The sequence below is a fragment of the Vigna umbellata genome, chromosome 1 (genome assembly GCF_029865625.1).
Source record: "Vigna umbellata cultivar VRB3 chromosome 1, Vumbellata_1.0, whole genome shotgun sequence".
In the NCBI taxonomy this organism is placed as follows: Eukaryota; Viridiplantae; Streptophyta; class Magnoliopsida; order Fabales; family Fabaceae; genus Vigna; species Vigna umbellata.
Genome location: NC_142165.1, coordinates 66,964,721 through 66,990,096, shown reverse-complemented (window position 1 = coordinate 66,990,096; position 25,376 = coordinate 66,964,721). Strand labels below are relative to the sequence as shown.

Sequence of the window (25,376 nt, the reverse complement as noted above, 5' to 3'; positions counted from 1 at the left end):
TTTTCTTTCACTCCGGAACGTTTGACCACCTCCTTGACAGAAAAAAAGGGGAGGTACTTGCAAAGGCACTCCGACGCTCAAGCTAGGCGTGTGTTGAAGGAGCTTTTGCTCACTAACAAGTATTATCGTAATCGAGTATTGTAAACTCAATATAGCATAAGTATAACGTACCTAGCTTTTTGTCCTGACTCTATACTTATAGGTTTTCATAAGCCCAATAAAATATAAACGAACTTACCTTAAACAAATTAACCTTAAAATTCGGTCGGTTGCTTATAAACAAGCTTTTTCAGTATCTGATCAATATATTTAATCATATATCTTTGATTACTTTATCCTCTGTTGGACTATTAGTCCAATAATAACTTAAGCGCTGACTCAATTACTTATTTGCTTATCAACACATTACTCTTAATATAAGTCACACAATCGCTGGTTCAACTATGACCAAATTGTGATAGGATTCACGAGTTGAACAAGTAGTAAGATAAGTACAAAATTTTAAAATTAAAAGCATTTCACAAAGAAAAATAAATTGAATATTTTGTTATGACATTACTTTTCTTTTAAGAAAAATAACTAAAGTCCTAATTCAATTAGGCCTTTTATTTAGTCTTTATAAAGTAATAGTCGTGTGATGTGAGACACTCTTTTTTTCAAAAAATTTATCCGACTTAAGTAAATATAAAATAAAATTAAAATTCGTAGTTTACATATTTAGCAAATTCTCAACGTTTGATGAAGGTACCTTTGCGAAACGACGTGTCGTCTTGTGCAGTATATACAGAGGTAGAGTTTTTCGATGGCAGAGATAAGAGAAGAGAAGAGACACTGCAGTTTTATAGTGGAAAGAAACTGCGTTGTGTGTTTGTGTGTGCAGGACGGTTAAGGGTAACTCGTCCCATCGAAGAGCTACTTGACCTTACCCACTGAACCATTCCTACTCAGCAACACTCTTCACTTCACTCTTCGGGTTAGTTACTTTCTTTCTCGGTATTCCAACCCTTAACATAACACTGCACAAAATCCTCTTTTGTTTTTCCTTTTTTTGTTTCATGTTATTCTTGATTTTGTTTTCTTAATCCCAATTGCCGTTGCAATCGCAATCTCCAAATCGCTGCCGCAATTTGCAGAGCCTTCCGATGACTGATCCTGCCGAAGAGGCTGCTTACATCGAGAAGCTATACGAATACGGGGAGCAGCTCAACAATGCCAAGGATAAGTCTCAGGTTCGGAATTTGCTTTTCGATTCTTACTTTTCTCGGTTTAGGGTTTTGGATTCCGATGTTCGAGCTTACAATTAGGGTTTTGGATTGTTTTGTGGTGTTCGCAGAATGTGCAGGATTACCAAGGGATCATTGATGCGGCGAAGACGAGTGTGAAGGCGAAACAGCTCGCTGCGCAGCTCATTCCCAAGTTCTACAAGTTCTTTCCTGACCTTTCTGGCCCCGCTCTTGATGCCCATCTTGATTTGGTCGAGGCTGAAGAACTCGGGGTACGTATTTTTCTCCTTTCGTTATATATCATAGAATTTGTTATTCTACATCAGTGAGTGTGTGGTGGTGACTAAGAAATGGCGTCCTGTTCAAAATGGAAGAAAATCAAGGGAGGTTTTGTCCCCACTGTCATTAATATTATGTTGCTATGCTACTTCTCTCCAAGTCTAGCGATGGTTTTAAAACTAGACTAGCGGTTGAACTGCCAAGGCTTCTGAGTCATGATTGTGTTGGTTCAACGGGCTAAATTAATTAAGGTTAGTTGGAGCGAAGATAGTTAGTGGAGGATACATCTAAAAGGAAACAATGATATTTATTAGATTTAAACCAAACATTGGTAATGGAGAAAAGAAGTCTTCTGCTTTACTGTATCTTGGTGGTTCTGTTTTCTCTCTGGATTTCTACTAGTGAACTATGTATGTGCTGAGGTTTCTTTCCACTGTTTGGTGTTTTTCTGTTGCTTCACAGGTTCGTGTACAAGCAATTAGAGGACTGCCTCTTTTCTGTAAGGATACACCTGAGAATATAGGGAAGATGGTTGATATACTTGTGCAAATTCTTGGCTCTGGTAAGTTGGTCTCTTTGTAGGTTTTGCGGTTGAGAACATAGCCATGATTTACTGTAGCATGTTTTCTCTTATTTCATTCTTGTAGAAGAATTTGTGGAGCGTGATGCTGTGCATAAGGCTCTGATGTCATTGTTGAGGCAGGATGTCAAAGGTACCGTGATATATCTTTACCTTGTTAGGAAACACATTTGCAGCCTTGGAACTAGAAAATACCACTTTCCAGAGCAGCAAATATAGAGAGAATGGGACTTGATTGATTGGCATTTCGATGAGCTCCACTGAGTTCCAAACACACTCTTAATAGTTTAAATTTTGCTAAGGAACCTGAGTCTATAAATGCTAAAGTAAAACAATTTATAATTTTGGGTGTTGCATTAGTATGATGATTGACGTGTGCTTAATTGCTTGTTGTATTTTGTCATGTATCAGAGTATGTTACCAATCTTCAGAATGATTGTAAACTGAATGAACTTCAACTCAAGAACTTTATATCTCAATCTCCTTATATTGTAACCGTATTTTAGATTAATGGTATATGCAGTTTGATCTTTATTCTTTTCGTTGTAATCTGAATATTACCGATCAATATCATCCATATAAGCAGAAAAAATACATACAATTCTGACACCCGTCTTATCTATAGTACATATTCAGTGGGCATAAGATGTGCATTAAGAAATACTTTTTCTGAACATTTGATTTACGCATGGGTGGTATCCTATTGATGTTAGCATGCCCTGAATAATTTGCTGAATTTGAAATTATGGTTAATGTTTCTTTTTTACTGGCACATTGTTGGTAATAGAACTTTAGAAGTTTGTAATTGAAAGGTTAATTGTGGAAGTCCAACGATTCTGTAGAACTGTTGTATTCCAAACTGATGGTGCAGAATTGGGCTAATTTCTTTGAATGACGTACTTGCACAAACTTTTTGCTTGTGAGAGCTCAATCTTTTGACAGTTATGAGTGAATTAGAATACAAGAATCACCCCAAGGAAGCCTAACCTTCCTCCTCTGGAAAATATCCAGTCTGAACAAATTCTCCCATCCCCCTCTCCCCCTACTTAGTTTATTATTTATACCTTCTCTCTCTTCTAACAACTATAACATATTACTCTCCTTACACGTGTCTCACACGTGTCTAACTCATTCTCTTTTATTCCTAACATTACTCTCCCCCTCAAAATCAACCTTGTCCTCAAGGTTGAAGTTAGGGAACTGTTATTTGCCGTAATGCTCCTCTTCCCTTCCCAGGTGATGCCCTCCAATTCAAGTCTGGAGGCTTGGGTGGTGGCAAATCCTCCTCCAATATCTTCCATTCTTCCTGGATTCTATCAACTTCCAACATTCTGCTCCTCGAATCCTCCACCGATGTCTTCCATTCTTCCTGCTCAATCTCCATGCTCAACTGCCACCAATCTACTTTCATTTTTCCCAGGGATGCCAAACAGGTAGCTCCTAAATTCCCATCCAAACCTCCCGACTCAAAGAGATAAAGTTTGTCTCTGATTTCTAATCCCTTCATCTCAACAATATATTCATTTCCAGTGCTCAATATGTCCATTTTGCTAACAGACTCACGTAGTCCACTCATCATCGCCCCCCAAACAGTATCCCAATCAGTCACCACATATGTAACATGATCTGGAACTGAATCCTGCCCAAAAAATTTTCGGAGAACCTTAATTGCATGTTTGAGATGACCCGAAGAGCTCCAGCTTTGACCATCTATGGCTACTTTACCAACTTCTAATGCAATAAGGGCAGGAACCCCAACTGCGTTCCTAACATTACAAAACATAAAGTAGTGACCAGTGTTTCTCCTCGCATTTGTTGCTGCCAAGTAGTCCCCAGCATAATCCCAAACTTCACTAGGAAATTCCAGAACCACTGTATTTAGAGTTCCATAACTAAAACGCTTCCCCGAAAAACATTTCCATTGTGGCAAAGGTGGGTACCACTGTATAGTTCCAGCCTTCAAACTGCCCAGTAAAACAGTAACAAGAACAGTATCACCAAAGAAATCGTTGTTATTTGCTGTAGAAACTTTGATTTTATAATTTTGACCAGGCTCCTTGATATCATTTGACACATTTGTTACAATGTGGTTCAAGGGAATTGTGATTCTTTCTCCCAGATACTCAACAACGAAACTGTGACCCCTTATAATCATACCATGATCTCCTCCAAAACTCCTATACACTTTATCGTGATTCCCATCGGAAAGAGAAACATTATTAAGTGAAGCAGCACAATCATGCTCCAAGTGAGTGTAGTGCCAATCCCTAACCCTCCTCACCTGAGAGCTCAAAATATCCTCATCAAGCTTTCTTTCCACCGAACTGTCCCTTTCGGAATTAAATGGTCTATTTGCCGAATTGTTTTGTTTGGTTTCTTTGTCATTGCGAAGGCAATCACTGTTCATCATTGTCGACCCAAGATTGAACGGATCACCAATCAACGAATAAGTATCTGATCTTCGCTCAATAGCCCCCACAGCCTCAACACCATTTATAATGCCAGCTCCAAGATCGACAGAAACAGAAAATGAGTGATCTGGTTTTCCCGATGCTTGTGGCACCGAATTTCCCAACTCCTGGAAGTCCTTGTTGACGCTTCCCTCCTGTCGCTCCGCTGCCAGCTCCTCACAAACGGTGTCTCGATTCAGTTCGCCGAACCTCCGCGTCAGCGCTTCCGTGAATATCTTCCAATTTGGATGTCGGGTTTTCTTCCGCCAGAAACGAATCCAATAGTAGCTCGCGCCTCTCTCCATACAGGTATATACCAACTTCATCTTCTTCCTCTCCGTCAAGTTCTGTAGATCGAAAAATTTCTCTGCCTTCGCGATCCAGCCCATGGGGTCCACTCCTTCGAATGTTGGGAGTTCAATGCGCTTCATCCCGCTACGTTGCACGTCTCCTCTGTCCTCTTCCGCTTCGTCCTCCGACTTCTCTGGTGGTCGCCGTTTGCGTTCAGCGTTGACGGAATCGCGACTCCCTTCGGAGCTCCGACGCTGGTTCCTTCTTCTCCCACGGTCGCGATTAATGTTTCGTCTTCCACGGTCACGATTTGCTTTTCGAGCCATTCCCCTCCACTCCGCTTGAATATCCTCCAACGTCGCCTCCATGGAATCAAATCTTCCTTCCCACTTTTCCTCCAGTGCATTCAACATGTTCTCCATCGCGCAACTCCTCCGATTTGGATCCGGCAGGTCGGACCAATTTGTTAGGTTACTTTATGCCAATAACCTAATCAAGACTCTCTTCTCACCACAACTCTCGAATAAAGAATGGAAAAGTATGTATATATGTATTAATGATGAAAGAGTGAATTAGAATACAAGAATCACCCCAAGGAAGCCTAACCTTCCTCCTCTGGAAAATATCCAGTCTGAACAAATTCTCCCATCCCCCTCTCCCCCTACTTAGTTTATTATTTATACCTTCTCTCTCTTCTAACAACTATAACATATGTGCTTTCCTGATTGTTGACATTTGACATTTATAATTAGTGCTGCCTTTCTGTTGTCTCCTTATAGTTTAGTTTTCAATGCAGCTTCTTTGACGGCTTTGTTCAAGCACATTGGCAGTGTTGAAGAGCCAAGTACTGATGATGTTATCCGTGAGAAAGTTATAAACTTTGTCAGAGACAAGGTAAGCAGACAAATGTTTGATTAATGAGACCTTTTTTAACATGGAAGGGAATACTGAACGCTAAATATGTCAATTATAGGTTTTCCCTATCAAAGCTGAATTGTTGAAGCCCCAGGAGGAAATGGAAAGACACATAACTGATCTCATAAAAAAAGTATTCATTGTTTTTATGATTTCAGTTGATGATCTATTAGTGTTTAATTTGTGTAACTTAAGCAGTGTTGATATAAGTTGAGGTTAATTTAATTGCAGAGTTTAGAAGATGTCACTGGCATAGAATTTCGAATGTTTATGGATTTCCTGAAGAGTTTGAGCCTATTTGGTGAAAAGGCTCCAGCAGAACGTATGAAAGAGCTTATTGGAATCATTGAAGGGCAAGCTGACTTAGATGCACAATTCAATGTGATTATTACTCTTCTTTTTACCCAGTTGAATGCACAAATACAGTCATTTTATATGTTAAAAGAATCTGTTATGTTTTAGTAAAATGATCTCTTGATTTTAGGCTTTACTGCTGGTAGAAGTTAAGGTAATGTATTTCGTTTTTAAGGTCTCATATAAAGGTTTATTAAAATGGAAATTTTCAGGTTTCAGATGCAGATCATATTGACAGGTTGATATCATGCCTTCATATGGCACTTCCGTTTGTTGTGGTAAGGACTATTTATACTGATTAATGTTCCTCATATTGTTTTGTTAGTCTTTTATTCAACAGTATTATTTTCTTTTTCTTGTAGAGGGGTGCATCAAGCAGCAAATTTCTGAACTACATAAACAAATATATAATACCTGTTTTTGACCAGGTATTACTTCAGATAATTTAGTTTGGAAGAATAAGAATGTATTCATATTATTTATTCAACTCGATTAATATTTTTCCTTTTGCTTTGTTAGACTTGTTTAATAAGAATGTTTTATTATTTTTAATAAGAATGTTTAATAATTCTGCCTCTTGCCTTAATACTTTATGCCGTTGGTTGTAGCCATAAATTGATAGTTTATTCTATAACTTTTTATACAAATGTACTGATGTAACTGTTAAAATACGTTATATAATTTTGTTTCAAGGATGTCTTTTAGGTAGTTGAACATGCACCAGAATCGAATCTTATAGCCATGCCATAGTTTTATTTTGAATTATATTGTATGTTACAATAAATTGATAATATCAAATAATTTTTAAGTATATGAAATTTTGTTTACTTAATCTATTTAATGAAACTTTTTAAACAAGCAGCTAGTTTAATTCCTTTGAGCACGTTATTAAATCGAGACTTGTGAAATAAGTGGGTCCCTTTCCTATGTTTGTGGGTGTGGGATTAAGGATGGTCATCTAAAAAGTTGAAAAAAAGTGTCCTTAAAGAGCCTTGATAAAGGTTAGATGTATTGAGATTTTCAACAAGATAGTGAGTGCCCTTTCTACTCTCTCTGTATTGGAATCAATTCTGAAAGTATATACCATGGTTTCATACCTTACAAATATCTAAATTCTATTTTGTTGGACTAGTGACAGTGCAGGTTTCTAGATTACAAAGAAAAATCTTAACTGGTCACCTGTGTAATATTAATTAGTTTGACTTTCTCAGATAAAATATAATTAAGGAATCTTATCTTTGGTAGTCTTACTGGTTACCTTTCTAGATCTTGTATTAGCTGGTGAATGTTTTTGATTAGCGAAATCCTTTTGGTATCATGTTAATAGTTTTCTTCAATTGAAGTTTTCTTTTGATTTTTAAGAAACTTATTTGCGTGAATTAATTTATTCCTTGTCAGCTTCCCGGAGAACGGAAAGTAGATTTACTCAGAAGCCTTGCAGAATTTTCCCCTTATACAACTCCACAAGATTCACGCCAAATGCTTCCTTCTATTGTTCAGTTGTTAAAGGTACACCTGTTGTTGAAAATTGTCCGAGTTAGCACTTTTAATTTGTTGTATATAGAAGTATGTTTTCTGACATGTCAATGTTGATTTCTTTTTTTGGTTTTAGTTTATGCATTTATTTCCAAGCTCATTGTAGATTAACAAAAGTGTGCTTTTGATGTGGCTAACATGTTTTTTGTTTTAAATCCATTTTTTGTCTTGAGTAACTATTATTAAGACTTCATCTATCTTTTATATTTGTTGTTATAAATTTATAATGTTATTCATATAATTCAGCTCTGTTTAGTATATTTTGAGCAATATGTTGATTGACGCAAATTTAAATTGAAAGTGTGACGTAGTTACTGCTGCGTATGATCTTTGGAAATTAGATCAAATTAAATGCAATCTGTCAAGGATTACTATATCAATATATTTAATATTCTATTTAAATTAAAATGACCAATATCTTCTACTGTCACTGTTTCCATTAAGCTTCTTGGTTTGTATTTTTTCAGAAATATATGACTTGGAAGAAAACTGGAGAGGAGATGAACTTTACCTATGTTGAGTGCTTATTGTACACATTTCATCACCTAGCTCATAAGGTGGTTTACCTTGCCTTGTCCAAGCTAATGCTGTGAATAGTTAGTTATATATGTTGCTAAATTGAAGTTGGTGATGCAGGTTCCTAATGCAACAAATAGTTTATGCGGATACAAAATTGTTACTGGCCAGCCATCTGATAGGCTCGGAGAGGACTTTTCTGAGCATTATAATGATTTTACTGAAAGGTATCAGCTTTCTTTTGGTAAAATTATGTTGTCAACTATTCACCTATTCTTTGGTTTTATAATTTTAATATAATTTGGTCAAGTCATATATGCAAGTATTACAAAAGAATTTATGAGGGGGTTTCTGGCAGGTACCCAGACTTTACAAGAGAACTCCAAGACAAATTCTTGGATGTTTATTAAGAAACCAAACAACACTGTTCTACCAATGTGGTAAGAACAGGAACAACCATGTACAATTTTCAAGGGCTTTCGAGAGGACCTATCTCTCCTAACTTTTCCCTTTACAAAATACTCCAAAACTGCCTCCTCACCTCCTAATAAGACTATTTATAATAGTCTGACTTGAGAATTAAACTGTGAAATAATTCTAGAGGGCTTGATTGATCTTTCTCATAATCTTCTATTTATAAGAATAAATTGATACAAGAGTACATGATAATTAGTCTAACCCTAGACACAATATAATCATTTATAAATAGGGTAACTTTAGGCACAATATAATCATGATAAATAGGGTAAATATCCTAACACAGTTATGTAATTTGTACTAACTACCTTCTTTTTTCCTTATTTTGTAAACTGTATCAAACCTATCAATACCCCTTCATGAAGATTCAATTTGTTTTCAAGGTGAAAGTCTGGAAATTCTTTATGAATGCAGGCAACAGATTCCCAACTATTCTCAATATCTGAAACATGTTTCCACTTGAGATTAAAACTGATAAAATATATTCTTGAGGGCTTAACAGATCCCTCTCGTTATCTTCTATATATAAGGAAAACACAAGAGTACATGGAACACCCAGAGTCTGCACTAGACCTCTAGGTACAGAACTAGGTACGAATCATTACTGGTCTAGCAGACTAGCCTTAATGATGATATATAACAGTAATTATTCTAACACTCCCCCTCAAGCTGGAGCATACAAATTGTATGTACCAAGCTTGGAACAAATAAACTCAATCCGAGGTCCCCTTAATGACTTAGTCAACACATCTGCGAGTTGGTCATTTGATCCAACAAACTCGGTACATATTTCTTTTGACAATAACTTTTCCCGAACAAAATGACAATTAATTTCTATATGTTTAGTTCTCTCGTGAAACACTGGATTTGATGCAATGTGAAGTGCAGCTTGGTTATCACAATACATCTTCATACTCTGGATGTCACAGAAGCTAAGCTCTTGAAGGAACTGCTTCACCCATATAAGTTCACATGTTAGTGACGCCATTGCCCTATATTCAGCTTCAACTGTTGATCGAGCCACTACATTCTGTTTTTTACTTTTCCATGAGATAATGTTTCCTCCAAGGAAGACACAATATCTAGTAGTAGATCGTTTATCAATAGGAGAACCTGCCCAATCGGCATCACAATATCCTGATACCTGAAGGCTTCCTTTTTCTTCATATAACAACCCTTGCCCGGGAGCCTTTTTAACATACCTTAGAATGCGAATGATAGCATTCCATTGGCCAACACATGGAGCTTGCATGAACTGACTAACCACTCCAACTACAAAAGATAGATCCGGCCTTGTAATAGTGAGATAGATTAGTTTTCCAACTAGCCTCCTATATCTCTTCGGGTCGGAGAATAACGCACCTTCTTCTATTAATTTTTGATTTGAGTCCATAGGACTGTCAACTGGTCTACAATCAATCATACCTGTTTCTTGCAAAATATCCAGAGCATACTTCCTTTGGGAGATTACAACTCCATCTTTTGACTGAGCTACTTCAATGCCTAGGAAGTATTTGAGGCTTCCAAGATCCTTGGTTTGGAAATGTCTACACAAGTACTCCTTCAATTGAGATATTCCAGCAGTATCATTTCATGTAATGACTATATCATCAACATATACTATTAAGTAAACACATTTCCCGAGAGACGAATGATAATAAAAGACTGAATGATCTGCTTCACTGCGTTTTAGCCCAAATTTTTGAACAATGGAGCTGAATTTTTCAAACCAAGCACGTGGTGATTGCTTGAGCCCATATAGAGATCAGTGCAATTTGCAAACCATACCAGACTCCCCTTGAGCAACAAACCCAGGAGGTTGCTCCATATAAACTTCTTCCTCAAGATCACCATGGAGAAAGGCATTTTTGATATCTAATTGATGAAGTGGCCAATGACGAATGACTGCCATTGCGAAGAAAAGACGAATGGTAGTCATCTTGGCCACGGGAGAAAAGCTGTAACAATAATCAAGGCCATAAACCTGAGTGTATGCTTTTGCAACTAGCCGGGCTTTTAGCCTATCAATGTCACCATTAGGGCCGACTTTAACTAAATATACCCATCGACAACCAACAACCTTTTTGTCCGGGGGAAGTGACACAAGCTTCCAAGTATTATTGTGGTCAAGAGCCTGCATTTCTGCAATCATGGCTTGTCGCCATCCAGGATGATCGAGTGCTTCTTTCACATTTTTGGGTATAACCATAGAAGACACTGAGGATAAAAGGAATAAAAGGAGGGCGACAATCTGTGATAGCTAAGAAAATTATAAATGGGATGAGGGTTTCTAGTGGAATGAGTACCTTTTCTGAGAGCAATGGGCCAACTAGAATCATCTTCACCAGGAGGCGTGGCAGGAGGCGGTGAGGGAGAAGAATCTGAAGGAGATCGACCATTTTCTGCAAGAGGACTACCCATCGGGGTACTGTGTCGGAAGATATCAATATGTGGAGGGGAAGGTTCGGGAGGACCTTGAGCATGACTTGGATTGACTGAGACATTGGAGATATTGGACTCAACCACTGGAAGAGGAAGGACCTGTTGGAGGATATGACATCTTGAACAGATGGAGAGAAGAACGGTGTCTGTTCAAAGAATGTAACATTGACAGACATGTAGTACTTCTTGGTTTCAGGAGAGTAACACCAATACCCTTTTAGAAGTCGAGAATAGCCTAAAAAGACACATTTGATCGCACGAGTGGAGAGCTTGTCTAGCCTCGGAGACATGTCGTGAACAAAACATACACAACCAAAAACTCGAGGAGGGGTGTGAAAGAGAGGATCATTGGGAAAGAGAATGGAGAAAGGGACTTTATTATTGATAGAGGAGGAGGACATCCTATTAATAAGAAAACATGCAGTTAAGATGACATCCCAGTGATGAACAGAAATATGAGCACCAAGCAAAAGGGTATGAGCAGTTTCAACCAAGTGTCTATTTTTTCTTTCGGCTATACCATTTTGTTGGGGTGTATGAGGACAAGTGGACTGATGCAAAATACCATGGGAGCTAAGGATTGCAGAAAAAGTGGAGGAGAAATACTCTTTAGCATTATTACTTGACCAAATTGGTTCTTGATTTCATTCAGAAAGGATGTGAAGATGGGTAACAATTCAGAGCGATCTTTCATTAGATAAACCCAAGTACATCAAGAATACTCATCAATAAATGTAACAAAATACCTAAAACCAAAAGAAGAGACGCGACTAGGTCCCCAGACATCAGAATGAATAATAGAAAAACTAGAATTACACATTGGTTGAGACCTTTTAGGAAAGATAGATCTAACATTTTCCTAGTTGACAAGACTCACATTCTAAAGTCTGAAGACCACTAAGTTCAGGACACATCTTTTTTAACTTTGACAAGTGAGGATGGCCAAATCGGTCATGTAACACTTTAGGGGGAAGAGCTGCAACACAGGATACCCGTGGACGAGATCCAAAATGGTATAAACCTCCAGCTTCATATCCTTCTCCAATCTGTCTCCCCGAGCCACGCTCCTGTATAACAAAAGATTTTGAATCAAAAGTTATTGAACAATATAACATTTTGGTTAACTGGCTTAAGGAAAGTAAATTGAATGGACAGTTAGGGACAAAAAGAACAGATTTCAGAGTTAGAGAGGGAGACATGGAGACTTGACCGACTCCCTTTGAACAAGTTTTAGAACCATTTGCAAGGGTAATGAAATGAGGTTTTTCTTGGAGGGAAAGGGTTGAGAACAATGAGGTATTACCAGAGATGTGATCAGAAGAACCCGAGTCAATTACCCAATAAAGACACATTTAAGAGCTCTGGGATCTAATTTACCACGGTGAGGATGATGAGAGTGAACAAAAACAACACATCCAAAGACTCGACTAGGTAGACTCGTTGTTAGGGAAGAAGAAGGTACAAAAGACAATAGAGACTCTAGGACTAATGTCATTTAAGATACGAGTGGGTAATCTGTTGATGAGATATGTGGCAGTTAACACAACTTCTCCCAGTAAGTTTTTGGAATAGACATTTGAAAAAGAAGAGCTCTAGTTACTTCAAGAAGATGATGATTCTTTCTTTCAGCAACCCCATTTTGTTGAGGGGTGTTAACACATGTTAGTTCATGAACAATATCATTTATGAGACAAAAAATTCAGAAATTCATGATTCACATATTCAGTACCATTATTAGACCTAATTTTTATTTTATATTTTTTCCAAATTGATTTTGGACAAGATGGAAAAAATTAACAAAAATTTGAAAAACTTCAGATTTATTTTTCGTAAGGTATGTCCACGTGACACGGGTACAATCGTCAATAAAGGTAACGAACCATTTGGCTCTGAAAATAGAATCTATGGTAGGACCCCAAACAGAGTTAATTAAATCAAATGGAGAAATACTCTTTTTATTACTAATAGGATAAGATGCACGATGGTGTTTTGACAATTGACAAATATCACAATTAAAAGACTCAACAGACTCCTTGGTAAACAAATGGGGAAACAAGGACTTGATAAGACTAAATGAAGGATGCCCAAGCCTTTGATGATGTAACCATATTTGGGATTTTGCCCAAGTCTTAGATGTAGCTTGTTGACTCATGATTTGTGTGTTGCTTTGGTCATCAAACTCTAAAAAATACAACCCACTTTGTTCTTTACAAGTTAAAATCGTCTTGCCCGTGGCAAGGTTCTGAAAAACACAATAAGTTGGAAAAATGTTATTGAACAATTTAAATCCTTTGTGAGTTTTTGCACAGAGATAAGACTATTAGCTAATTGAGGAACATGTAAAACATCTTTTAATATAATAGATGAGTCTAAAATTATATTCCCAGAGCTGAATATAGGTATACCCTGACCATTCGCAACTGTAATAAGTTGTTCTTTATTGCTTTTTCCATGAGTCGAAAGACCCACAAAAAGGTGTCATATGATCAGTTGCACCCGAATCAAGGATCCAAATACCTTGAGACAATGACCAACAATATTGAGACAAATCTTATCTTTTATGGACAGAGTACATGATCCAGAGGGCTTACTCATTGATTCAACCATTGCTTCCAAGCGTTCAAGTTTCTCCTTATAAGCTTTCATATCAAGATTTGGTGGTGTATGTGAAGGACTAGATGGATTGGTGGCTTCCCGTTCTGAGATAGTATGATTTACCCATCTTTGAGTAGACCCTTTGTTGTTTCCCATGTGCTCGAGAACATTTTTTCTTCCATGGAGTTTGAAGCATATTCTTTGGTATGTCCAGATCTTCTACAATATGAACAATAGTCCCCATGAGTACCTTCTTCAAACGTCTTTTCCCCAGCATTTGTGCCCTTGTGGACTCCCTTTCCAGTTGTCATGGCAGAGCCTGTGTTGGAGATCCCTCCATTAAGCATGACAGTTCTCCGAGTTTCTTCTCCTCTTACCATAAAAAGAACTTCTGACAAGGATGGTAATTTTTCACTTCCAAAAATCTGAACCCGGATTTGGTCATACTCATGATTCAGGGCCTGGAGAAATAGGAAAACTAGGAAAATAAAATAAAAGATTATGTATCTATTTCCTCTAATTAGGAAGATTTTAAAGATATTATCTCAAGTTACAACCGAAGGAATTACTAGATGATTTGCAAGCTGAGGGGCCGACATTTTAGCCTCTTAGAATCCTGGACCGGTGACAGGAAGTACAGGGACAAGAAACTGGAGAGCATGTGCTAATTGAATGGCAGCAAGGGGAAAAGAGGGGGCTACATGGGAAGACGTAGGCACCATTCAAGACCAATTTCCAGCCTTCAACCTTGTGGACAAGGTTGATGATAGGGTGGCGGGTAATGATAGAGTATGGAAGGTTTATGAAAAGAGAAGGAAGAGTTAGGAGAGTTAGGAGGGAAACTGGGGAGTTTGTTAGAAGCCTAACTGTTTTAACAGTTAGGACGGGTGGGAATAAGCTCATATAAATAGAGCGTACTTTTGTTTGGGGTTAGCTTTTGAATTCTTTTGTAAAGACAGGAACATTTGTCCTGTGAAGGGGGATTAGGCTCCCTGGCAGTTGCTATATGTGTACTTTTGTTTGAATAGCAATACAGAAACCCATTCTTTTTGCCGTTTGAGTTCTTGTCTGTGTGTGCTTGAAGTTAGATAGGTTTCATGCCCAGAAACCTATCACTGTCATTGTAATATGGATCTTACTTCTCCTGAATCTTGGAAATACAGTAGTTTGGGAAGGATTGGATTCTCCGCTGTTTAAAATTAACAGCAGCGTCCATTTGAATATTTATTAACCATTTGTTACTAAATCTAACCATTAAAATAAAACCAATTAAAGCTAAATGGGAAAACATGTGTCTCTTTTAGTGGGATTATGAGTTGGTTACCTTTATTTCAACTGTGGGTAAGCAATAAAGACAATGAGTGGTTAATTTTTTTTTAACATGACTTCTCCAGTTAATCGTGAACATATAAAAACCCAAATCCGTTTGGTAAGGGCTGAAGTACTTGATTTGACTGGTTGCAACTTTTTCATTTTCCTGTGGACTTCTTGTATTACCTGTCTGTAGGATTAAGTTTTTCGTTTTGTTTTCCTCAGTCACATTTTTTGTTTATTTTCTTTAATTAGATTGAATAATGTTGAGGAGTTCACCCGGGCTACAATCAAGAAGTTAACTCAAGGAATGGATGAAAACAACAAATCTATGGCAGGTGCTAAAACTGATGAAGAAAAGGAAAAAATTGTGCGTTCTACTTGTTTGATGGTTCTTTGTCTTAACTTCTCTTATTGACATGTCATGCTTACATTTTTACATGATTATGTAGAAAACTAAAAAGCAGAATGCCACAACTGGGTTACGGACCTGTAATAACATTTTGACAATGACGAAGGTTAGAGGGATGCTACCCTTTTTACTTGACCAAACAGCTTATCAAATTATTTGTGATTCACTGTCTTTGGTTTGTGTGTTCAGCCATTGCGTACCAAAGTGCCTTCCTTTATTGGAGATAAGAGAATCAATCTTTCTTGGAAAGAAGCAACAAAAACTGCATCGTCCAATGCGCCAGCTGCTGGGTATGTTATTATTTCTTTTTCTCTAAAAGATCATTTATAGCTTGTTTATTTGTTTCTTTTTAAATAAAATTGAAGTACTTAATTTTTAAAATATAAATTTTCTGTGGAAATAGAGCGACACCTAATAGAAGGACTGCTTTAGTATATTTTCAAGATGCCAACAAAAAGTAGTCTCTGAAAAGTTATATTAGTTATATCATAAAGCATTTAAACAAAATTTATCCAATCTAAAAACAGTACTTTGTTCTTTTTCCATTGAGAGTGAATAATTTGTTTCATTATTCTCTTGAAAGTGTTAATCTTTGGCCTAATTGACTGTTCATGGAATGTAATCATTTTTTTTTCAAAGATATAATTTGCACTGGGCGTTTGGACAACAGTGGTAATTGAAATTGCTAAACTAATAGTTTAGTTTAAACTTCCGCAGAGCAAAACGGCCTGCTAATGCTCCTAACGGATCCAACAATATTGCATCAAAGAAAGGTCGAGGAGGTGGTGGTGGTTTGCAAAATCAACTTGTCAACAGAGCACTGGAAGGATTATCTGCTGGTGGGAGAGGGGGTATGAGGGGCAGAGGCCGGGGCTGGGGTGGTCGAGGAAGAGGAAGAGGAGGATATCGGTAACTTCGTTGCATGTGATGTAGAAAGTATCAGATTTCTCGAGACTGTACCAGAATACGAATAGGACCTGTTGTTAATGTACTAAAATTCTTTCTCAGAGGAAGTTTTGATTATAGAGGACGTGAAATTTTAATGTAGTCGTACTTTTTACAAAGGTTGTTTATGTAGAATTCTGAGTTATTGATTATTTTCGAATCGATTAGTTGCAAGCATCAGATGAGGACCAACTGCCGGAACATATGTTCGTTGGTATGTATGCATGTAATTTAATGACGAGTGCAATCATATGAAGACCGTATGTTACTCCTTTGAAGCAGTCAGAAATTTAATGATCTAGATTCTTTGTACAGGTGTCCTTATCAGTTCCAGTTAATCTTAATGCATTCTTTTCCTACCCATTACAATAATCAATTTACAAGGTTCATTTAGCTGTTATTCTGAAGTTAAATAATGGTATTGTTATACTTAGAATCCTTAAAAAGGTCAATGACTAAGGTACAGAAGCAGGATAATGAAAATGGGTCAGTTTTGAAATACTGAGTATACCTTAATTCTTAAGTTACCTTCCTAAATCTATAATTAGGTGAAAACAGCTTATATGTAGATGATCAAGAGTTGTGAATAGCAACCGTTGGTGGGGAAGACACCATTATGATATCTGGTAATTGTGGAGCCATAGCCTGCTGATGGTCGTGTGTGAGTGGTGCATGCTTTCTGGTGTAGATCTGCCTGGCTATAACAAATATCCTTTTCCATCGGCTTTCATCACTAAGGTTGCCGTTACGTTCTTCTGCCTCATCTTGGGATGTGTGACTGGATTTCCGCGACTGGATGGTGTAGAGTAGAAAACAAATAGTAGAAGTGGCACCAGAAATCACGTACAGAACCCAGAAACTTCCAAGCGTCAAACTTTCTGAACTCTTGGAGGTCGAATTGTTTGAGCACTCATCTGCAGAGTTCAACCATTTGTCTTCTAACTTCTTTATGACTCCCTGCTCTAAGAGCCTCAGTATAGCTCTGGAAAAGTCTCTGGCCACTGGGGAGGCTTTCTGGAACATCTGCGTCAACATTGAAGAGATTTTTAAAGAATTAGCGAAACATATTGACCACTTCTGTTAAAGCTACAAGGCACACTAATCCGCAAAGTTCGAGTTCTGTTTAAGTTTTTCTATGGTGTCCAGGGCTGAAGGAATGTTTATATTTTATATATAGAAAACAGTTAGTTAACATATATCGTAGTTATTAGAGGAAAATCTAGGGTGACTTACAAATCCCAGACCTCCGAATTTGGTGGTAGGTACAAAGGCAGAGTATCCCTTGCAATATTTACTCATATATACTTTTTCATAGGGTAGTTCGAGAAAAGCAGCTGCTATTGAGTTATTTTTGAATGCACCATCATAACTATATTCATTATTAATGTGTACGATGTTCTCTGGCTTGAAGTCTTCGACTTCCTCTAGGTATGTCTTGACAAACGAGTCACCGTCACAACCAATTTTCATATTGTTCTTCTTCAGGAACTCAATATCAGTCACATTTGGTCGCAGTCGTTGAACTGTGAGCATGGAAGAAAGACTAGCAGTGTAGCTTGAGTTAAGAATCAAAACTAGAAACAGCCATGATACCATAACTACTCGAGTTAAGTCACTATAAATTTTCTCCCCTGCAACATTAAACCATTGATCAGTATTTCTCGTCCTTTACACATCTTTCCCAAACTAAAGTTGATCATTGTTTTTAATTGAAGTATGAGGATGATACTTACTATGAGCGAAAAATAGAGAGGAGAAGGTAAACATAAGCGCAGTGCTGATCTGGCTTTTCAAATTGCCATGAAACTCTGGATTGGGTTTCCGCTCCAGGCACCAAACAACTACCATTGTGTACAGCAACAAGGCACCAGTTGCCACCCACATTTGCCAGGTGAAGGGCTTCATAAACATCCATGTCGAATCTTCCGACTTCTCCGTAACTATCATCGACAACCCCGATTCTGCATATGGCACCGTAAAATCTACATATCGCAATCTTTCTTCTAATATCGTCACGTCTCCAACAACAGCATCATAAGTCTTAAGTTTCATCATTTTTCAATCACATGACAAACATATAAGTATTAGGTTAGTCAAGCAAGAAGAGGGAGTAGCTAAAATTCAAAATTAACAAGAACCAACGTTGCATTTAGGACAAGTAAAGGTTTTATTAACTCATCTATTAATTTTTCTAACTGTAAAGGAACATGTTCGTATAGGTGAGTGAAGTGGTAAAAACACAAGCATATTTAACCATATATACAAGAAATAAGGGGAAGAGTAGAATGAGTAATAAGGTTTTACCTTGTTATAGACCAGTTGAACCAGATTAGGATAGGTTACATTCACGGGATGGAAGTCATATGGCAGGTCATATCCCAATAGGGGTAACGCCTTCTCAAAAATTTCAATGCAGAATCCGGTGTATTTAGATGAATTTGTAAGCTTGTCATGATCAACCTTGATAAACTTGGAAAAGGAGGTTCTTCCGGGAACCGCTATTCTCATTGGTTTTTGTTTAGTAGGCAGATTCCAGCCCTTTGGAATTCTTGTTAGTTTCCCTGGCCATATTACAATGCCACTTAAACCTTCTGTGTTCCTAGAAACACTCTCTGAGCCTTGTTCTGTAGGAAGGCTACTCATGAACCCACCTTCTGGAGTCCAAAAGTCTAACTCTCTGTAACTCTTTGTATCTACATTAACAATCCTGAAAGTGGGATTCTGCAAGAGTTGCGCTTCTTCGAATCGAATTTCTCCACTTAAGCCAACGAAATTGCTAGAAAGTATTTCTCTTAGCAGACTCTTTCTGCCACTCGCCATTTTATCTATTGCTTGTGCAACAATTTTAATGCTATCATGTGCTTGCAGAGCATAGAATCCCGGGTTGCTGTTATCCTCCTCAGGATACCTGGCACGAAAAGATTTCCTGAACCGAGCCTCAAAATTTTTATATTCACTGCTACGTTCAGAGTAGTAGGTCTTGATTCCTAAAGCTCCTTGCATGTAGGAAATAGCAGACTTGTTGACAGAATCAAGCAAATTAGTTGTGCTCTCTGGTATTATCCAAGCTGATTCTCTGTCCACAAGTCCCATTTCTGAAGCTTCTCTGAACAAATGAATCACCATTTCTAATGATGATTGCAGAACAATGAACACCCTAGACTGTGTATTTTCAATCACCTTGATTAACTCTCGGCGAATGAATTCTCTAGGATTAGAAAGATAAGAAGGAGATGGAAGAGCCAAACGATACTCGATCAGTGAACCAACGTCTTGGAGGGTCTCTGATAGCAGTGTTAGCATCTCATAGTCTCCATCTTCATAAATCACTACTACTCTCTGCCAACTAAAAGCATGCACCATATCTGCAACACATTTTGCATATGCAGTGCCATTGTGAGCCATTCTTACCAAGGAAGGCCAGCGAATTGGCATCGATGATGGGCTTATGGAAGGAGCTGCAAAGGATAGGACAGGAACTTGAGATTTGCGTCCTAATTCAGCCACTGAAGCTGCTTCTGTCCACGTCTGCATCCCTATAATCACTTGCATCTTCTGCGTTTTAATCATTCTTCTAGCTGCAACAAACAAGTTCACATTCAATACTTCACATACTAGGCATGGTTAAAACCAAAAGGATTAAATAGAACTCAGATAACTCTCATGTAACCTTTTAATGTGAATGGTATACGGATTAATTAGATGAAACTCTAATCCTAAGTTGACAAGAACATTAAAAACACATAAGAATTCATATCCAAACCAAAAACAGCTTGAAACTTTGATCTAGCAAATGACTGAAAATTACTAACCAAGGGAAGTGGGTATGAAGGGATCCTTGGTGGGTAGCTGAAATTGAAGAAGAAGCTTGTAGGTGTCAGAAGTGGTATTATAACTTTGAGCTGCAAGTTCCATAGCTACAAGCTGTTCTTTCCCAATGCGGGAGTTAACATCAATTACTGCACCTACAGATATGACTTTACTGTCTCCATCTGTAGCCTCAACTTGGCAACACGTAATGAGAACAAAGGAAAGGAGTAAAAAATAGGAGAGCCAAATTGATGGGAGTGCTAAATAATTTTTTGATGGGAAATTCATTTTGCTTCAATTAGTAATATCAATCATTTGTTGCCAATTTTTGTGTGCAATCTCAGTTTCATGCAATGCAATATAAGAGTAGACTTGTGAAAAAAGTTGCAATGTAAAGGGAAAATATATAGCTCTGGACAAGGCAAGATTCTTCCATTGAATTTGATTTGGTCAATTATGCAGTTTTGACTAGACACACTTACAGACAAAATTGGGTGTGAAGAAGAGCGAAAGTATACACGCGTCGATTCCATGCCTTAGTATTTTGTAATAAATAAATACTATTCATCAGCTAAAAATAATATTTAAAGTGAAGATTTTTTCCCTTTATAATTAGTAATTCTTCTATTTATTTATTTAATTGATTTTTTAATATTAAAAATAATCTTAAAGGTTCATATCTTGATTGAAATATACAAAATCTTTTTATTGTTAAGCATTTTTAATGGTAAACTTGAAGAATCTATCATGAGCCTTGCAAATATTCTCAGATTGTGATAAAATAGTATTGAAGCGGTCTTTGTCTAATTTCATTCTTCTTCTTTTCAATTCTCTATATGTCTTTTTAATAGCACAACTCTGATAATAAGTGAAAAAACATAGCAACAGTGGCCATTTGAATAATGGAAAATACTTGCTAACATAATTATATAAAAAAGAAGACTACGCTTTTTAAAACAATGGATGGATTACTAATAAAATGTTGTTAGCAATTAAAGGCAGTAGTTACTGTTTTAAAAGTGAATAATTCAAAACTTCATACAATAAAATATTATATGAATAAAATAGATTGATTTAATTGTTAAATTAAATTAATTATCTGGCTACAGAAAACTTAAATTATGATGCAATATGTATTTTTGTTTTCTAGAAGTTCAAAACATAAATTTTATATTAGTTTTAATATGCATATTTTAAGAAGTACTCAGTTTTAAAATTTGCTTTAGGTCCACGTTACTTCGGACCAACTTGTGTTTACAAGGTGTAAACAAGGGCGTGGAAACCAATAACATATTCTTGACGATACGAAACAAAAAAATTGAACAGGACGATGGAAAATATTTTGCAAATTGCTCTGCACTTTCGTAAATTTCAGACTTTTATAGGGTCTAGACTCTTACATATTATTGATTACCTGTTCTAATTTACGCATAGACCCGTTCAAAATTCAAATAAAAAAGTTCAAAATTCATTTATAAAAATTGAAAAATAGAAAAAAGAATGAGAATATGTATCAATTGACAGATTTTATCGGAGCTGAACAAATATTTGTGGTTTATATAAAAACAAGATATTTCAACATTAATTTGTTGGAGTACTAAACTAGATTACTAAGATTTTGAATTTAAGTTTTGTTGAAAAAAAGAATGCTAGAAAAAGATCCTTGACAGTGGAAGAGTGCAGGTAGTGTTGCCCGTCAATTAGAACCGATCAAATGCTGCTCCAAATACCCAATGCAATAGATGTTTGAACATTCAGCAATCTTTATGAACATATTTAGATATTTATGGGTGATACTAAAATTAGAAGTAGTTTAAAAAATATCTTAATAAGGATTAAGATGACGCTATTGGTGAATGTGTGGAGTTAAACAACGCTAAATAGGATTATCAAATTCAAACGAACCTGGGTGATATTACTGAGATTTTAATTTATATCTATTTAAGATTTAAATATATATAATACATATTCACAACCATGTATTAGAATGATACATGCAATTGTTAAAGTGATGCATAATCAAGGTAAAAACAAAGAGATTCATGAAGAATATGCAAATCATTGATGAAGAAGAAAGGAAGGAGATGGTCAGAAACTCGCAAAAAAAGGTACAAATGAACAGTGTAGAGATGCAGGAAAACCCCTTTTTGAGTCTCGAGAGTTACAAAGAAGAAGCAAAAAGTGAATAAAAATGTGGAGAGAAAGTAAAATAGAGAAAATAATAAAACTAAAGAAGTGGGTCGGGCTTCCTTTTACAAGCCCAATATGACAACTTTCACCCCTTCAAGTTCGGAATAGATATTAGTCATATCCAGAGCGAGAGATTTGGTGAAGAGGTCAACAACTTGCTCATTTGTTGAGTGGGAAGCAACTTTAAGAGACCCTTGTTGATCTTGTCCCTTATAATGTGGCAGTATATCTCTATATGTTTGGTGTGTTCATGGAACACCTGATTTGTGGCAATCTGAATAGTTGAACGATTGTCACAATAGACAATAGCAGGTTGAACAATATATGCAAAGGTCTTGAAGGATGTAAGTCAACCATTGTAGTTCACAAGTGACAATTGCTAGAGCCCAATATTGAGCTTTAGAAGAACTTCTAGAGATTGTTTGTTGCTTTTTGGATTTCCAAGAGATGATAGAATTACTGAAGTAGATGGAATAACCAGTAATAGATTTGCGGGATTCAGGACTGATAGTCGAGTCAAAATCACTATAAGCTTTGAGTTTATTGATGCTATTGTTTTGGAGGAAGATGCCATTACCAAGACTACCTTTTAGATAACGAAGGATGCGATTGACAACTTGTTGGTGTAGGGTGGAAGGAGTAGAGACAAATTGGCTGAGATTGTTGATAGAAAAACTGATGTCGAGTCTGGTGTTGGCGAGATATATAAGCGTCTGATGAGTCTACGATAGGATGAGGCATCTTCATCATTGAGGAGGTCTCCTTGACTGGTTAAGCAAGAGGAATGTGCCATAGGTGTGGGCATAAGGGCACAATTAAGCATTCCAACTTCTGTAAGGAGATCATGGGTGTATTTTCATTGACTGAGGTCAATGCTAGAACTATTCCGAGTGACTTCCAAACCAAGAAAGTAAGTGAGATCACCCAAATTTTTTATGTGGAAGAGATTTTCAAGAGAAGTGGTGATGTGTTGTTTCTCGATGGCATTGTTACCTGAAAGAACAATGTCATCCATGTAGATTAAGATGGCGGTAGTATGACAAGTATCATGTTTCAGAAAAAGAGAGTGATCAACATTGGAACGTATGTAATTATTTGACAAAAGAAAAGTAGAAAGTTTGTCATATCATTGTCGGCCAACTTGTTTCAACCCGTATAAAGATCTTTGAAGTTTGCACACTTGATTTGGCTTGTGAATAGGAAAGTCAGGAGGAGGTTGCATATAGACTTCTTCATGTAAGTCACCATGCAAAAATGCATTGTTGACATCAAGTTGCTTTAAGATCCATTTGTTAGAGGCAACAATGGTAAGGAGAAGACGCAAAATAGTTAATTTGGCAACAGGTGCAAAAGTTTCAAGGTAGTCAAGGCCTTCAAGCTGAGTGTAGCCCTCAGCAACAAGGCAGACTTTGAATTTGTCAATGGACCCATCAGACTTGTGCTTTATTTTGTATATCCAACAACATCCAATAGCAGTTTTTCCTAGAGGAAGGTCAACAATGATCTAAGTTTTATTGTCTTCTAAAGCTTTGAGTTCATCATGCATGACTTGGGTCCACCGAGGTATTTTAGACGCTTCCTTGTAAGTGCAAGGTTAAGTTGTAGAGGAAATAGATAGAATGGTGTGCCTGAAATAAGAAGAAAGCTTGTTCTAAGAAATAAAATTAGTAATAGGATATTTAGTGATGTTGTGAGTTTGGAAATCCATGAGGTATGCAAGAGGACGTTTGGATCGGGTTGAACGTCTGATAATATCATTATGTTCATGAGCATTGGTGACATCATCACTAGAGACAGTAGGCAGATCAGGATCAACAGTATGTTGGACGTCCATGTTGTCCTCATTAGTGTTGGTGACAAGATCATTGGGAATTGGCACAAGAATACGATTATTAGGAAAGTTAACATTATCATAATCATGATTATAATTGTGAGGAATAGGTAGAGAAAGAGAGTTAGAGTTATGAATATTATTGTGAGAGGAAGTATATGGAAAGCAATCTTCATGAAACAACACATTACAAGAAATATCTATCTTATGATTTTGTAAATTAAGAAACTGATAACCTTTTGTATGTTGTTTGAAGCCAAGAAATACCCCAGGGAAAACCCTTGCATCAAGTTTCTTCCTTTTAGTAGTTAAGGTGGAGACATAACAAAGATAACCAAATACACATAAAGTAGATATATCATAAAGTTTGCCATTTAATTTTTCATAAGGAGTAGCATTGTTAAGTAAAGGAGTAGGCATGCAGTTTATCAGTAAGGTAGCATATTCAGCAGCAAAGCACCAGAAAATAGTAGGTAAATTAGGTTGAAATAGGAGTGAATGAGTGACATTTAACAAATGCTGGTGTTTTCACTCAATAATACCATTTTGTTGAGGGGTTTCATTACAAGTGGTTTGATGGTTAATACCTTTAAGAGAAAAGAAACTATGCATGGAAAATTCAATTCCATTATCAGTACGAATGGTTTTTATGGTGGTTGAAAACTGGTTTTCTATATTTGTAATAAAATCAGTGATGGTTTTTCCAACAACAAATTTATTAGGCATGGGTATCAACCAAGTGTATAGGGAGAAATCATCCACAATAGTCAAAATATACTTAAAACCACACATGGAAAGAACATTACAAGGGCCCCATATATCAACATGAATTAGATAAAAAATGTTCAGTGTTTGAGTTGGTATCATGAAAAGGTAATTTTTTTTAGCACGATGACAAGTGTCATATATGTATGTAGGATGATGAACAATGAAAGGATATTTAAGTTTGAGACTATGCAATCTGATATCAGAAGGATGTCCTAATCTTAGATGCCATAGGCCAATATAATTTACAATATTGTTAGCAAAACTGACACTAGGCATATTTGAAGAAAAATCTGAAACATATAGACCACTAGTGAGTTTAACTATAGAAATCATCTTTTTAGTCTAAATGTCCTATATAATATAGCCAAGTAAAGAAAACATTAGTTCACAATTATTAGGATAGGTCAATTTTGATATTGAGATAAGGTTAAAAGAGAATTGTGGGACATAA

General features: G+C 36.7%; 2 protein-coding genes across 3 annotated transcripts; one reads left to right on the top strand and one right to left on the bottom strand.

Annotated features, from left to right (window-relative positions):
* Nucleotides 1–768: 768 nt before the first annotated feature.
* Nucleotides 769–16,506, top strand: LOC124830576 (Apoptosis inhibitory protein 5 (API5)). 2 transcript variants are annotated; one of them, XM_047304338.2, is made up of 17 exons: nt 769–973; nt 1,134–1,229; nt 1,334–1,495; nt 1,965–2,064; nt 2,150–2,215; nt 5,620–5,717; nt 5,797–5,871; nt 5,970–6,119; nt 6,305–6,370; nt 6,455–6,520; nt 7,491–7,601; nt 8,096–8,185; nt 8,265–8,371; nt 15,225–15,339; nt 15,422–15,487; nt 15,571–15,671; nt 16,084–16,506. In XM_047304338.2, the coding sequence occupies exons 2-17, from the start codon at nt 1,143–1,145 to the stop codon at nt 16,292–16,294; spliced, it is 1,671 nt and encodes a 556-aa protein (XP_047160294.2). In that variant the 5' UTR covers nt 769–973; nt 1,134–1,142; the 3' UTR covers nt 16,295–16,506. The 2 variants fall into 2 exon arrangements, with proteins under 2 accessions (XP_047160294.2, XP_047160296.2); XM_047304340.2 differs by having other exon boundaries at nt 776–973; nt 16,099–16,506.
* Nucleotides 16,507–16,774: 268 nt separating this feature from the next.
* LOC124830575 (glutamate receptor 2.7-like) lies at nt 16,775–20,490 on the bottom strand. Its single transcript, XM_047304336.2, has 5 exons — nt 20,139–20,490; nt 18,631–19,904; nt 18,060–18,366; nt 17,560–17,957; nt 16,775–17,349 (listed from the first exon to the last, which is right to left on the bottom strand). Exons 1-5 carry the CDS (start codon nt 20,422–20,424, stop codon nt 16,900–16,902), a joined length of 2,715 nt encoding a protein of 904 aa, XP_047160292.1. The 5' UTR covers nt 20,425–20,490; the 3' UTR covers nt 16,775–16,899.
* Nucleotides 20,491–25,376: the final 4,886 nt, after the last annotated feature.